Source organism: Puma concolor, chromosome D2 (genome assembly GCF_028749965.1).
Source record: "Puma concolor isolate L17-30 chromosome D2, mPumCon1.1.hap2, whole genome shotgun sequence".
Taxonomy (NCBI): Eukaryota; Metazoa; Chordata; class Mammalia; order Carnivora; family Felidae; genus Puma; species Puma concolor.
This window is the reverse complement of record NC_141677.1, coordinates 32428716-32441904: the sequence shown is the minus strand read 5'-3', so window position 1 is coordinate 32441904 and position 13189 is coordinate 32428716. Positions and strand designations below refer to the sequence as shown.

The 13189-nt window shown below is 57.7% G+C and overlaps 1 protein-coding gene across 2 annotated transcripts in view; it reads right to left on the bottom strand.

The window, feature by feature from the left end:
* ADAMTS14 (ADAM metallopeptidase with thrombospondin type 1 motif 14) overlaps positions 1-13189 on the bottom strand; it is an 82391-nt gene that overhangs the window by 30684 nt on the left and 38518 nt on the right. For both annotated transcript variants that reach the window (XM_086679905.1, XM_086679904.1), the window contains 4 exons: positions 5234-5317; positions 4375-4522; positions 1956-2061; positions 86-229 (listed from right to left, as the gene is read on the bottom strand). In XM_086679905.1, the coding sequence (XP_086536031.1) occupies positions 86-229; positions 1956-2061; positions 4375-4522; positions 5234-5317 (482 nt within the window). The remainder of the gene's footprint in view (positions 1-85; positions 230-1955; positions 2062-4374; positions 4523-5233; positions 5318-13189) is intronic.

The window sequence follows — 13189 nt, the reverse complement described above, 5'->3', positions numbered from 1 at the left end:
GGAGATGGCTGGGGTTGGGGGGGGGGGGGATGAAGGGCAGGCTGCATGCTCCCCAGTCCCCAGCCCGGAGGTGGAGGTGACCTACGGGAGGTAGCGGCTCAGCTCCACTTTGCTGCAGCGGGACCAGTGGAAGCGGTGGAAGGCAGCCTGCACCAGGGGTGCCATGACGCTGCCCAGGCTGGTCTCGTCCGCACAGCCATTCCCCTGACCGTCATGCTCCATGCCGAGCCTAGAGGGTGGCGGGGGGGGGGGGGGGGGGGGGGAGGAGGAAAGACGGGAATCCTGAGTCATGCCAGGGAGCCTGTCCCCAGGAAAACAGGCAGGTGGAACAGCAGTGGGAGACCATGCCCTGACCAAGCTTCAAACTGGACGGAAGCTGAGGGTCCCCCCTGATCCCCAGTGGGGCCGGACTCATTCTGCCCTCCTGCCCCCTCCTCAAACCCCACCCTGCCCTCACGGCTTCCATGGCCAGTTCAAGCCCCACTCCGACCCCAGACACCCTCCCTGGCCACCCTGACTGAGGGCTGACCTCCCACGGTGGCGGCCACTTGCCCCACCATTAACACCTCACGTGCCACGATGTGCTGTCTCTTCGCCAGACCCAAGGCCTTCGAGTACAAGGACCCGGTCTTCGTTTGGTTCAGCTCAACCTCATTTACCGAGTGGCTTACTTAAGCTTCTCCGAGACCCCGTAGTACTTTAGCACGGAGCTCTGTGCCTGGTACACACCTACCATGATGATAGCCTAAATTTAAAAGCTTGGTTCTTTTTATAATTAGTACTTAATGCCAAAGCCCAGAGGTTCTAAATTCTCAAGTACTCCCAGGTGGCTGTGTCTGGCCTTGACCACTAGACAGACACAGGGACCTCTGGTGCTGACCTTGGCTCTCCACAGGGAGAGGTCTCTGCTTTGGGAAGAGTGGACCCCCCTGCCTCCCACGTACAGGAAGACAAACTCCCAGCTCTAAAATATGTGGAACCATGGGCAGGAAGAGACCTCAGGGGTACCCCGGGTGCCAGCCTCCATGCTGCAGAGGAGGAAACTGAGGCCCGGGAGACAAGGGGTCACCGCCCGGTGAGGGGAAGAGCTGGGATGAAGTCCACATGGTCTCTGTGCTGACAGGGCCGGTGTGGAGAGGGGCACGGCAGACAGCGGAGGGCAGAACCCCTCTGGGGTGGCCCACTCCCCTGCTCCCCAGGCCCTTCACCTGCAGCACACAGCCCTCCCTCCGCGTGTGCCCTGGGGAGGGGCCGGGCCAGGAGTGCGTCCCTCAGCTCTGCCCCCTGGGCAGACGACGCCAGGAGGCATGACTGTAGCATGGGCACATTACCAGAGGACACGCTAGATGTCAGTGGCTTATCTGCTTTCTCCCGGAACGTAGCTTCTCTGGCCTAGTCTCCACAGCAGTCCATCCCTACAACGGGGCCTGGCACACAGTGGGTGCTCAAGAAATGTTGGTCGCGTGAACAGATATGCTCCCAACAAAATCCAGGCCCAAGGATCAAGCAAGCAAACCACCAGCCTGGCCTGAGGCCTGAGCCTCTGTGCACCTGTTGAAGATGGGCTCAGACCAGCGCCCCGATGTGCACCGAGCACCAGTGTGGGCCGGGACAGCTCTCAGAAGGGCCTTGAGTTGTGCACGGGACGAGGGAGAGAGACCGTCCAGAGAACAGACCACCTCCTATGACGGGATAGTGCATCCACCTGCCCAAAGACAGGGCCACGTCTGGTTTTCCGTGGCCCTGGGATTTGGGGGCTTGGACCCAACGCAGGCCCAGAATTGCCATCTGGGCCCCTGGGCTCCGTTCCCATCAGGGCTGGGCCTCAGTGCATGGGCAGCTTCTCTGGCATCTCACGGGACACTGGGACGGGGGCCCGATCTGGGATAAAGCCTCCCACACCCGCAGAACCCCTCGGAGCTCCCCGCACAGCCCGCCCTCCCGGCGCCACTTACACGTGGCCGGTCTCGTGAGCCACCACGAAGGCCGAGGAGAAGCCGTCCTCGTGGTTGAGGGTACAGCTTCTCAACGGGTGGCACATGCCAGTGACAGGCGCATACCCTGCCGGGGAGAGGGAGAGAGGGCGGAGAGAGAGGTCATGGGGAGGTAAAGCAGGACTCAATGAGGTCTGTGACCAACCGGCCACTGCAGGGACATCCTGACGTGGTCACTGCCAGAAGCTGCCTGGAGGAAGAAGGATCCTTGCAAGGCCCGCCCCCCGCCCCCCCCCCCCAGTACAGCAACCCCGAGCCAAATGCCCCCACACCCTAAAGCTCCACGGAGCCCCTCAGGGCCCACAGCCTCCTCTAATCAAGGCAGTGGGATTTCCAGATGCCCCAAGCCTGCCCAAACCCGACTTCCACGCCATGCCCCTCTAGCCAGCCAGTCAGCTGGTCAGTCAACAAACACATTCCAAATACTTTCTGATGGGGAGGGCAGGGGTAGACTGTGTTACATTCTATGGGGAACCAGAGGAATCAGATCCAAGCCCCCCTGCCCTGCCCCTGTCCCTGCCCCTGCCACACACCCACACTTAAGGAGCAGATGGCTTAGCAGAGAGACTAGGTGGTAGGAGGTCAGCTCACACGAGGGCCCGCAAGGCTACAGTCAAGGGGCATCATGCGTGTGCAGGGGGCATGTGGAGGAGAGAACAGATTCAACTAAGGGGGTTGAGGGCCACCAGGTAAGGCTCATGGGGGGGGGGGCGCGGGCACAGGGCTGGGCCCAGAGGACAGGTAAGACTCTGCAGGGGAGGGGATGGGGGGACGTGCTGGGGGGGGGGACACAGAAAGGCAGTGCAGGGGGCTGCACGTAGCAGCCCCAGTAATGTTTGCTAAGTAGCTACTGTGTGCGAGGCCTGAATTCTTTTTTATTTACTTATTTGAAAAGAGAGAGAAAAAAAGCACATGTCCATGGGTGAGGGGCAGAAAGAGAGAGAGAGAGAGAGAGAGAGAATCCTAAGCAGGCTCCTCGCTGTCACCGCAGGGCCCAACGTGGGCCTCGATCCCACGAACCGTGAGATCACGACCTGAGCCGAAATCAAGAATCAGACGCTTAACCAACTGAGCCACCCAGGCCACCCCACGAGGCCTGCGTTCTAAGGGGCCTGCTTCCCAGCCTCCCTGGGGCCCCGTTATAGGCTGGGAGGGAAGGCTGAGCTGGGAAAGACCTCAGAGAAGGGGTGAGGGCAGAAAGCACTTCCTGCCTGGGGCTGCGGTTATCCAGACGACTCTACCCGGTCTTCAGAAGTGCTCAAATGCTCTTTTATCTGAGACGCTTCGGGGGACTCTAATGAGAGGCTGCGGTGTGAAGGAGCTTCCTGGGGCCTTTACTGTCCTGGAGTTCTGAGGTTTACTCTACGTGAGAGGTGGGGATACACCTGCACACGTGTTGGTACGTCTGGCCACATGTGTCTGTGCACGAGCACGCACGTGTAAGTACGTACATGTATCCGCATGCGTAAGCGTGTGTATCTATGTGATCTGTGTACATGTATATCTGTGTGTGTGTGTGTGTACGTGTGTGTGTGTGTGTGTGTGTGTGTGTGTGAGAGAGAGAGCAAACCCCACACTTGACACTTCGGGCATTCAGACAAGGAGGCTTTGGATAGAGGCATGGCCAGCTGACTCCCTTCTGGAATCAGACCAGGAAAAACTAGAAAGCCCTCAACTCGGAGCCTGAAGATCCAGTCAGAGCTGCAGATCTGTCTCGTCTCTGCTAGAGGACAGGGGCAAGCCTCTTCGCCACTCTGTGCCTCAGTTTCCCCACCGGGAAAACTGCGAGTGACCAAAGCTTCACGTGTCTGCAGAGCACGCACGACCACAGGCATCTATTTCAGGCCTCCCTCAGCCCTTGTGGCGGGCTGGAACGGGGGAAAGCAGCAACTGTTTTTTCCCCACTCGGCAGGTGGGAGGACCAGGGGAGAAGAAGTGAGCTTGGGTCGCTGCACAGAGAGGTGTGGAGCGTGTCCACACACAGGCACCTGCTGGGTGCCCCGAGGCCTGTGATGAGCCCATATCGATACGGGGGTGGGGGGTGGGGGGGCTGGGGAACAGAAGCATCTTGAAGATGCTGACGGGTCTTCCCGCAGCCAGGCTCTGGGACAGTAAGCCTGACCACTCGCGGCCACCCGCAGGCTCGACCCAGACAGCAGGGACCAGAGCGGGGACCCATTCACTTCCCCTGATCCCCGAGGAAACCACTCTAAAGCTTGCCCATCCAGATGGGCCAGGTCCTTCTCCAGAGTCCCATGAACCTCTCTGTTGAGTGGCTCCTCAGAGCTCTTCGGGTGGCTCCAGAGAGCCCAGCCCCGAGCCCCGGCCTCTGCCCTGCAGCTGCAAGACCTGGCCACAGCAAATACAGTACCTTGCGTACCTGAGGGCCCAAAGTCCTGCCGGGTGAGGAAGACGACGTGGTCATGGTGCTCTGCGTGGCTGGGATCCTGGCGCTGCTGAGAGTGTGCCCAGCGACATACCTGCTCCAGGCTGCGAGAGGGGTTCCCCCGCTCGATCAGGCTCAGAGACTGCGGGGGCCAAGAGCGTCAACAGAGAGGGGGTTGCCAGCGGGCACCCGTCGTTCCCCTCCCGGTGGCAGAGGACACCGAGGCCCATGGGACGCGGTGCCTGTCCCCAGGTCGCTGTGCATGCGCACAGCCCTCCCGCTTCGGGGAACACTCGTGTGCCAGGCCCTGCGCCGGGACACCTGTCTGCGGGGAACTCAACACGCATTCTCTCACATCCCTCGACCGAGCTGCAAGGCGGGGGTAGTTCTGAGCACTTCTGTGCCTTGTGTTCGTGGTCTCATCTAATCTTCACAACAGCCCCTGGAGGAAGGTGCTACTGCCACCCCCATCCGGGGGAGAAGAAGCCACCAGTCGGTCTAAGACTGCAGAGCCCAGGGCCCCAGGGTCCAACCAGAGCAGGACTTGTCTCGCGGTCACTGCCCGGCTCAGAGCCCATTTCTGCATGGGGTCCTCAAGGAGAGGGATCTCCAGCTGCCAGGGCATAGGACTGCCTGCTTCCAGACTGCAGGGAATCCCCCAGACCCTGCTTAACATCCCCAAATGCCTCTGCCCCTGAAGCCTCAACTCTAACGGTCTCAGGGTTCTGATTCTGGGACCAAAATGCTTCCTACATGCTGACCAGCCCCTCCCCGCACCACAGCCCGTCCGATGCACCGGTCCCACACCCCCTCTCCCTCCAAACCCTGCCAGTTGCAGAAGGGAGGTGGTCACCTGCCGGTAGCCGACCATGATCAAGCGAACAAGGGCAATGTTTATGTGGGCGCCCAGGGACTCATCATGGTAAATCTCATCCACCTGCAAGGAGAAAAAAGCATGCAATTTTAAGGGAAGCAAACGTTTGTCAAGAGCCTACCACACAGCAGGTACTGAGCCAGGTACCTGACCCGTGTTATCCTCACCATGGCCTTTCCAGGCAGCATTCTTCTCCCTACTGTACAGACGAAGAAACTGAGGCAGAGAGAGGCAAAAGGACCTTCCCAAGGCCACACCGCTAAGTTGCTGCAGACCTGGGATTCAAATCCTGCCCCGCCTAGTTCCACCTGTGCACTCTCTCCACGAAGCCAAGTGTGAGGGGCTGGCCTCACACTCAGCCCTCTGACAAAGACTCATATTTCCACGGCTCAGGAGAGTCCTTCCACAAATGTCCCCTGGCCCGGGTCGCTCATCCTCAAGCCCCTGGGTACCCCTCCACTTGCCACCGGAATCGTCTGTCTGCTCCGTAGTGCCCGGGCACTTTTCCACGGCAAATCCAAGGGAAAGTACACGAGGACCTTGGAAATGCAGAGTCTCGGGCCCACCTCCCAAGTCAGAGTCTGTAATCTGAACACAATCCCCGGGGATGTTCAGCCACGGTCAAGTTTGAGGACCATGGCCCTGGAAAACTCCCTTCTCCCACAGGCCCAGGGGTCCGTGGGGCAGTGTCCCGCACAGGCCGCCAAAGAATGCTATCCCTCCTACTCCCTGAATCAGGAGAGCCGGAACAGTGTCCATGACAGATGGACGAGGCTCTGTCTGTCCACCCCCAGAGACAGGCAGCTCACCCTCCCCTGAGTGCCCATCTCCTAAGGATGCCCCTTGAACAATTCCAGATTTTTTGTTTTAACTTTTTTTTCTGAATATAAAACATTTCACCCTATAAACTTTGAAAAGTACAAAAAAAGGTGAAAGAGGAAAATCAAATTGCCCAAACTACAATCAGCCAGATGTACAATAACCACAGTTAACATGCTTCTTGCTGGATGTGTATCTGTGTGTGTGGGGGGGGGGGGGTGGGCGGGCGGGGGGGGAGGGGGAGGCTCAATTTACAAAACAGTAATCATACTGAATATACCGTTAACACATTGGTTGTTTCATGAAACAGTATTCTGTATGTTTAAAAGCATCACCTCTAGGGGGCGCCTGGGTGGCTCAGTCGGTTAAGCATCCGAGTCTTGGTTTTGGCTCAGGTCATGATTTCACGGTTCGCGGGATCGAGCCCCACGTCGGGTTCTGCTGACAGTGTGGAGCCTCCTTGGGGTTCTCTCTCTCCCTCTCTGCCCCTCCCCCCTCAAAATAAACTTTAAAAAAAAAAGTATCATCTCTAATGTCTGCGTATGATGGGCCACGACTTAGATAATTAATCCCCTAGCTGGACGTAACCCCCGAGACTCGCTCAGTGACTCGCTGGGTGGGTCAGTGTCAGAGCACAGCACTGGTGAAGCAATGCAGTTACTGGGGGCCAGAGTCCCGGGTTCGGGTCCTAGCTCTGTGGCTTAGGGCACATCAGGCAACTCCTTGGCACCTCTGTTTCTGTTTCTGTAGAATGGGGATCCTAATGGCTGTCACAGGAGAACTGTGCGGTGGAAGACGGGGGTGCCGACCGGCCACACACACACTCTCTCCCAAACAAGTCCAACCTAAGAATTCTCTCCTGTTCTGCCAAAATAATCTGCACCGGAGTAACTCTTAAATAACCTTGACATTTCAGCCCCTCCAACTCAGAACGTGGCCTTCTACGTGGTCAGTGTCTCAGACCTCCCTGATGTGCCCTGCGGGCAAGCAGACCAGAGATGGGGTGATAAGCAGGGCACGCTCCACACAGACACATCTGTGCCCCACATGTACACATGGAAACCCCACCGGTTGCCCCAGGGCAGGAAAAGAGATCAGTCGCTGGAATGCTTGGGTGGAGGCATCCGCACGGCCTCTAGGCTTTTGGAAATTCTCAGGGGGCCACTGTCTTCCTGCTCTGTCTCTCTCCAAAGCGGGCCAGGCAGGTTGCTGCCCGAATCCTTCCTTACTGTCCCCACACTCAGCAGGCCAAAGCCACCCACCAAAGCCCCCAGTGACGCCTGCTCCAATGGCTGGCATCTCCAGCCATTGGCTGGAGCCCCCAGTGATGCCCGCTCCAATGGCTGGCATCTCCGGCCCAGGACACGGGGAAGTCTTCGCGGTGGGACTGGGGAGGAGGCTGCTGCCTCTCTGAACAAAAAGTAGGATCAGAGCCTGAGTGTCCATCACTGGTGGGGGTTGAGCGGGGCCTTCCGATGCCACCTCCCACTCCGGGTAACTGGCCTAAATGCAGTACTGAGCAAGCAGAAGGGGGACGCACCATCCGGAGAGACCCCACTCAGCACAGCACTCTGAAATAATCTGGCGACCAAATGCTTCAGGGACGGGTGTATCTAGACCCCAGGAGCTGGGGGAAAGGAAGGTGGTGTACATGTGGGAGGGAGGGGTCAGGGAGGACTTGCTGGAGGACCCAGAACGCGTCCCGCTGGAGAAGGTCACGGGCCTTTCGGAGGAGATGGGCAGAGGTTCAGGGCAGGGGAGAGAAAGGCAGGAGTCATGCGGAACCATCGAGAGAGCCCCAGGCCGGTGGTAATCAGGGCAGCTGAGGCCAGCCCCCCACGCGATGGGAATCTCTTCCCAGCCCACGCTCCCACACTTCCAGCAACGTGTGTGCTAGCCCGTTAGAAAGTTCTGGGCGCCGTGAGCCCCACTGAACCTTCCCGTCCGCCTCCTCCACTGGCCTCAAGTCTCTCTCTGGAAGTCCCACGGGGCGTATCTGCTCCTTTCCCCAGGAGAGATGGCGGCCACGGTCTCTCAGGGGGCTTCTCTCCGTGCTCACGTCAGTCAAATAGAAAACCTTCCAGGCGGTGAGAGAGACGACAGGCCACTTGCCAAGGAAGGACCATCCATCTAGTTAGGGGTAGGTTGTCAGCAGTGACCAGAGGAGACGCTGAAGTAATAGCACCAAAGTCCCAAGATAAAGAAACCGTCAACCCACAATCCTGGGCCCAGCAAACCAGCTTTTAAGAACCACGATGAAAGAAGCCATTGTCAATCAAGGAAACAGAAACGGAGCCACCCAGACCCCACTGTCTGCAGGTCTGCAGGAAAGTAAGGTGGAAAGTGATCCCCAACAGGTGGCCCAGGGTGTAAGAGTGGGTGAACAGTTCTGAAGCTCTGAGAGCAGCAGGGTTCAGCAATGAGCAAGTCTAGTCTTTTCTTATGCTAAATAAGGAGATAAAAATAAAGTAATTCTATTTCACACCCTTATTCCCTCATTAAAAAAAGGAGGGGGGCCCTGGGTAGCTCGGTCGGTTAAGCATCGGATTCCCGATTTCAGCTCAGGTCATGATCTCACGGTTCACGAGTTCGAGCCCTACATCGGGCCTTGGACTGACAGTGTGGAGCCTGCTTGGGATTCTCTCTCTCTCCCTCTCTCTGCCCCTCCCCTGCTCATGCGCTCCCTCTCCCTCTCTCTCAAAATAAACTTAAAAACAAAAAAGGTGGGGTTGGCCCTGCCATTCCACATCCCCTAGTGGGGTCCATCTGGGGTGCCCCGGCACCCTCATCTGCACACACCCCCATCACCCCCAGCCCTTGAGTGGGGCTCTGATTCAGCTGAAGCTGTCCTGACCCTTCCCACAGGCCAAGGAGGGGGCTGGACAGGGCTGCAGAAGTGCCCTGGCACACAGGTCCCAGCCACAGCCGTGAGCTGGTGCTGGAGCCACAGCCAGGAGGGGGAGCCACAGCCAAGAGGTGCAGCCTCCTGAGAGGCCCAGGACCCCGGCCCTCGCGCGGGCGGCCCCCTGGCAGGCTCTAATCTGGCTGTGCGCTCAAGAACTGGCTGTCGGCCTCCACCCTCCCAATGCCAAAGGTCAGGCCCGTGCGCCAGCTCTGGGGAGACCTGGAACTGCTTCCCGCGGCTGTGGGTCCCAGCGGGATACATCAAGAGACGCCCACAGGGCAGAAAAGAAGGCTATGTCTGGTGTCCTTCTTCCCCACCTCAGCCAAGGTCAACATCCCCTGCCAAGACCCCAGGGTAGGGCTCCACATCAGATATTGGCTTGGGACGGCCACTGGGCATATACTAGAAAATCAAGCAAACGTCAGGACTCTCTCTGGTCAAGGGGGCACAGAACAGCAGAAGGGAGAAGGTCCGTGATAATGTAACAGAAGCTAGAGACCACGAGGGTTGGAGAAAGAGCCGCTATTCCCTGAACACCTACTACGTGCCGGGCACCATGTGAGGGCTTGCATACAACCTCACACCAGCCTACGGAGAGAGGAATTATTCCTGTCTCACGGGTGAGAAATCCAAGGCTCAGAGCGGTTAAGTAACTTGCCCAAGGCCACCCAGCTGGAAAGTGGGAAGGCTCAGATTTAAACTCTGATGCTTTGTGACTCTGAGCCACTCCACACAGCTGTTTTTCCAGAACCAGCTCCTGTGGCAGGCTGGCTGGAGTGGGCTTTCTGTGGCCTAGGAGAGAAGATAAGCGAAGCGGGTTTCCACATCCAGTAAACAGCAACACGGCCAGCCAGGGAGTCGTTGCGAGAGCCCCTTCTCTGTTTTGCTGTAACCCTGCATGGCCAGGCCTCCCGGGGGCCTTGTGGCCAAACCCAGGGAGCAGGAAGAAGGGAAGGGGGTTGGGAACTCTAGATCTGTGTTCCGGCCCAAAGGGAGGATCAGACCCCAGGTACCGACAGCAGAAATGCCTGGGGCTCCACTGCGGCTGGCGGGGAGAGCTAGGCCCCTGGGGAGCCCATGGTGGTGGGGGGGGGGTGCAGCTGGCAGCCTTCCCTTCTGGACCAGGCCAAAATGGGCTTCTCCTTGGCAGTGCGGGGACAGGGGTCCAGCAGAGAATGGCCCCCCAGCCAGCCCCAAGTTCCCACAATGCTAGGGAACACTGCTCCCAAGGAGTTCTGGAGCAGCCTATCCACCAGCCTGGCAGCCAGGTTCAGGCAGGTCTCAAACAGGGAGGGGCCGTGCTGAGAAAGCATGACCCCAGGGTCTCAAGCCCACCCCATGCTCAAACAGGAGAGGGCAGTGACTGCTACCTAAAGGCTGATGCAGCCACAGCCTGCATGCCATAACCTGGTGCCCTGGATGCGGTCTTAGAGCAAAAACAAAGGACCTTAGGGGCAAATAGGGGGAATCTGAAACAAATACGGGCTTTCATTAACAATAACGCATCAGTATTGGCTCAGTAGTTGTGACGAATGTACCATGGTAATGGCAGATGTTGAACAAAGTGGGGCCCTCGGGAACTCTCTGGACTAGGCTTGCAGCTGTTCTGTAAATCTGAAACTATTCTAAAATCAAAAATATATATCAGTTGAAAAGAGAAGAAGGTTACGTCTAGCTGCCATACCTCCTTGGGCTGCTCCAGACTGTTTGCCCTTCCTGACAGTTCCAGAGACTTTCCTGGGTTTTGATGACCTAAGCAGTTTCGAGGAATACCAGTGGGGTATTTTGCAGACCATCCTTCACTTCGGGTATGGCTGATGTTTGTCTCATGATTAGATGCGCAGTACGGGCCTGGGGGGGAGGAAGGCCACAGGAGTGAAGGGCCATCTTCCCCACGCGATGTCAAGGGCACCCGCCGCCAGCACGACCCGTCACCGACAATGCTGACGTCTAGGGCCTGCTGGGACAGCGCTTGCCAGGTTTCTCCTGCGTAACATACTCTCTCCTTCCCGGCCCCCGTGCTGTGCACTTCAGGACAAAGTCACCGGGCACAGCCTGAGCTTCAGGAGTGGGAGTTAGAATCCACCTCCTTGAGGGCAGAATGCCTACGTCAATTATTCGGAATCCTTTTCCCAGCTGTTCATTTATTCTGTCGCTTATTTATCAGTATGAACCCATGGCTGTGTGTTTTTATACTCTGGGTTATACTTCAACGCGACATTAACCTGGTCGCTCAAATTGTCCCAGCTTTGGCCCCCGGGAGCTCTTTCCTTCAGTTGGCTCCTGTGTCCCTTTAACACACCCTTCTTGTTGGCTTCTGGGGTTCTTTGTTTTGTTTTGTTTTGTTTTTGTGTGTTGGGCACTTCCTTACTTTCTGGCAACACGGGAGGCTCGCCTTGGACGTTCTCTGCTCCAGTTGTGACGGCCAACTGTTCCTCGAAGGAGCTCCAAGGAGTCATTACCCCCCCGTCTCGCCGGGAGACAAGCAGGCCCACAGTGACGGCCGAGCCTGCGTGAGCACGGCGGCCACGGGAAAGGAAGCAGTCTCTGCTCACGTGCCCTCCCTGGTCGCTTCCGGCCTCTGAACCTGAACAGAACGGGGGTGGCCCTGCTTGAAGGTGCGGCCTGGCCAACAGTCACCTCTCCTGCCCTTTCTAGTCCCAGGCCCTGGAACTAGCCCCGTGTCTCCCCAGCTCCGACCCCTCTCATCGAGAGCACGAGGCAACTCTGCAGACCAGACGCTCCAACCAGCACCACGTGGCACGCGTCTGAGATGTTCTCCTTTCCCCGTTGACCGTCACAGGGGGCCAGGTGGCGGTGACAGTGTGCTGTCACCGCTGTCCATGCAAGCGAGACTCTCACGTGACTCCTGGTGGCTTCACAGGACACTGCAACGCCCTGACATTGCTGGCAGCAGGCCATTTACAGGTTGAGAAAGGAATGGGAGTCCTGGTTGTCTGAAAACTTCCAGGGGCGCCTGGGTGGCTCAGTCGGTTAAGCGTCCGACTTCAGCTCAGGTCACGATCTCGCGGTCCGCGGGTTCGAGCCCCGCGTCGAGCCCCGCGTCGAGCCCCGCGTCGGGCTCTGGGCTGATGGCTCAGAGCCTGGAGCCTGCTTCCGATTCTGTGTCTCCCTCTCTTTCTGCCCCTCCCCTGTTCATGCTCTGTCTCTCTCTGTCTCAAAAATAAATAAACGTTAAAAAAAAATTTTTTTTTAAATAAAAAAAAAAAAAAGAAAACCTCCGTTGCCACCTTGCAGTAAAATCAAGAAGGCACCCACATCAAAGTCACAGAACAGGTTCTGGCTTGGAGAAAATCCAGAGGCAAGGGCGGGGGGTGGGGGGGGGGCTCCCGCAGCGTCACCCAGGCTCCAGACGGCACAGGAGCCAATGCCGTGCAGAAAACACGGACGCGGATGGCTCTGTGGCTGAAAGCGACTCTGACAAGTAACACTCGGAATGGAAGAAGTGATGGGAATACCGGACTTTTTCACACCATCGTATCTACGTGCGCACGTGAGTAACACACGACGAAAATCTAAGCCTCCATCAGGTTGAAAGAGTTCTTCCGACGAGCACAAATAAAAATTCTAAGTGATACGAAAACACCACGTCGGGGTTTAACGGGTAGCACTTTTTCTGTTTCTTAAGTGCGTAAAGTAACAGAGCATCTGACAATCGATGGGTTCAGTTTTGATGAAACGTGGCAAGTGATGTGTTCACACGTAGTGTGTGACCTCCTCCGCGTGGGCACACCTGGTCTGGTGTGGTACATGCATCTACGTGCACACAGCCGAGTTACACATATGGGTGGCTGTGTGTGCATGTACACGCATGTGCGTGGAAACATGCACTCCATCTGTGCATGTGTGCACTTTCTGGGGGTGTACCCCAGTAACACTGTGCGGCCTGCAGCCCAGGATCCCTGCCCACCCCCCCAGCTGGCCTATGCAGTAGCCAGAGCTGGGCCTCGGCTTCCCTCAGGTTGGGACACTGAGTCCGGGCCAGGGAGCGGCTCACGAGTCCCCAGCATTTATCCCCCACAACCTGTCTCCATAATGCAGCCGCCTTTATGCCCCAGGTCGGCCTGTCTGAGTGCAAAGAGAGGCACCGTGGACGCCCAGAAAGACCCCAACTGCCGTGACCTCACCTCGCTGAGCCCGACTCTCCCATCTGAGTGTGAACTGATAAACCTTGCAGAGAGGCCTGAGGA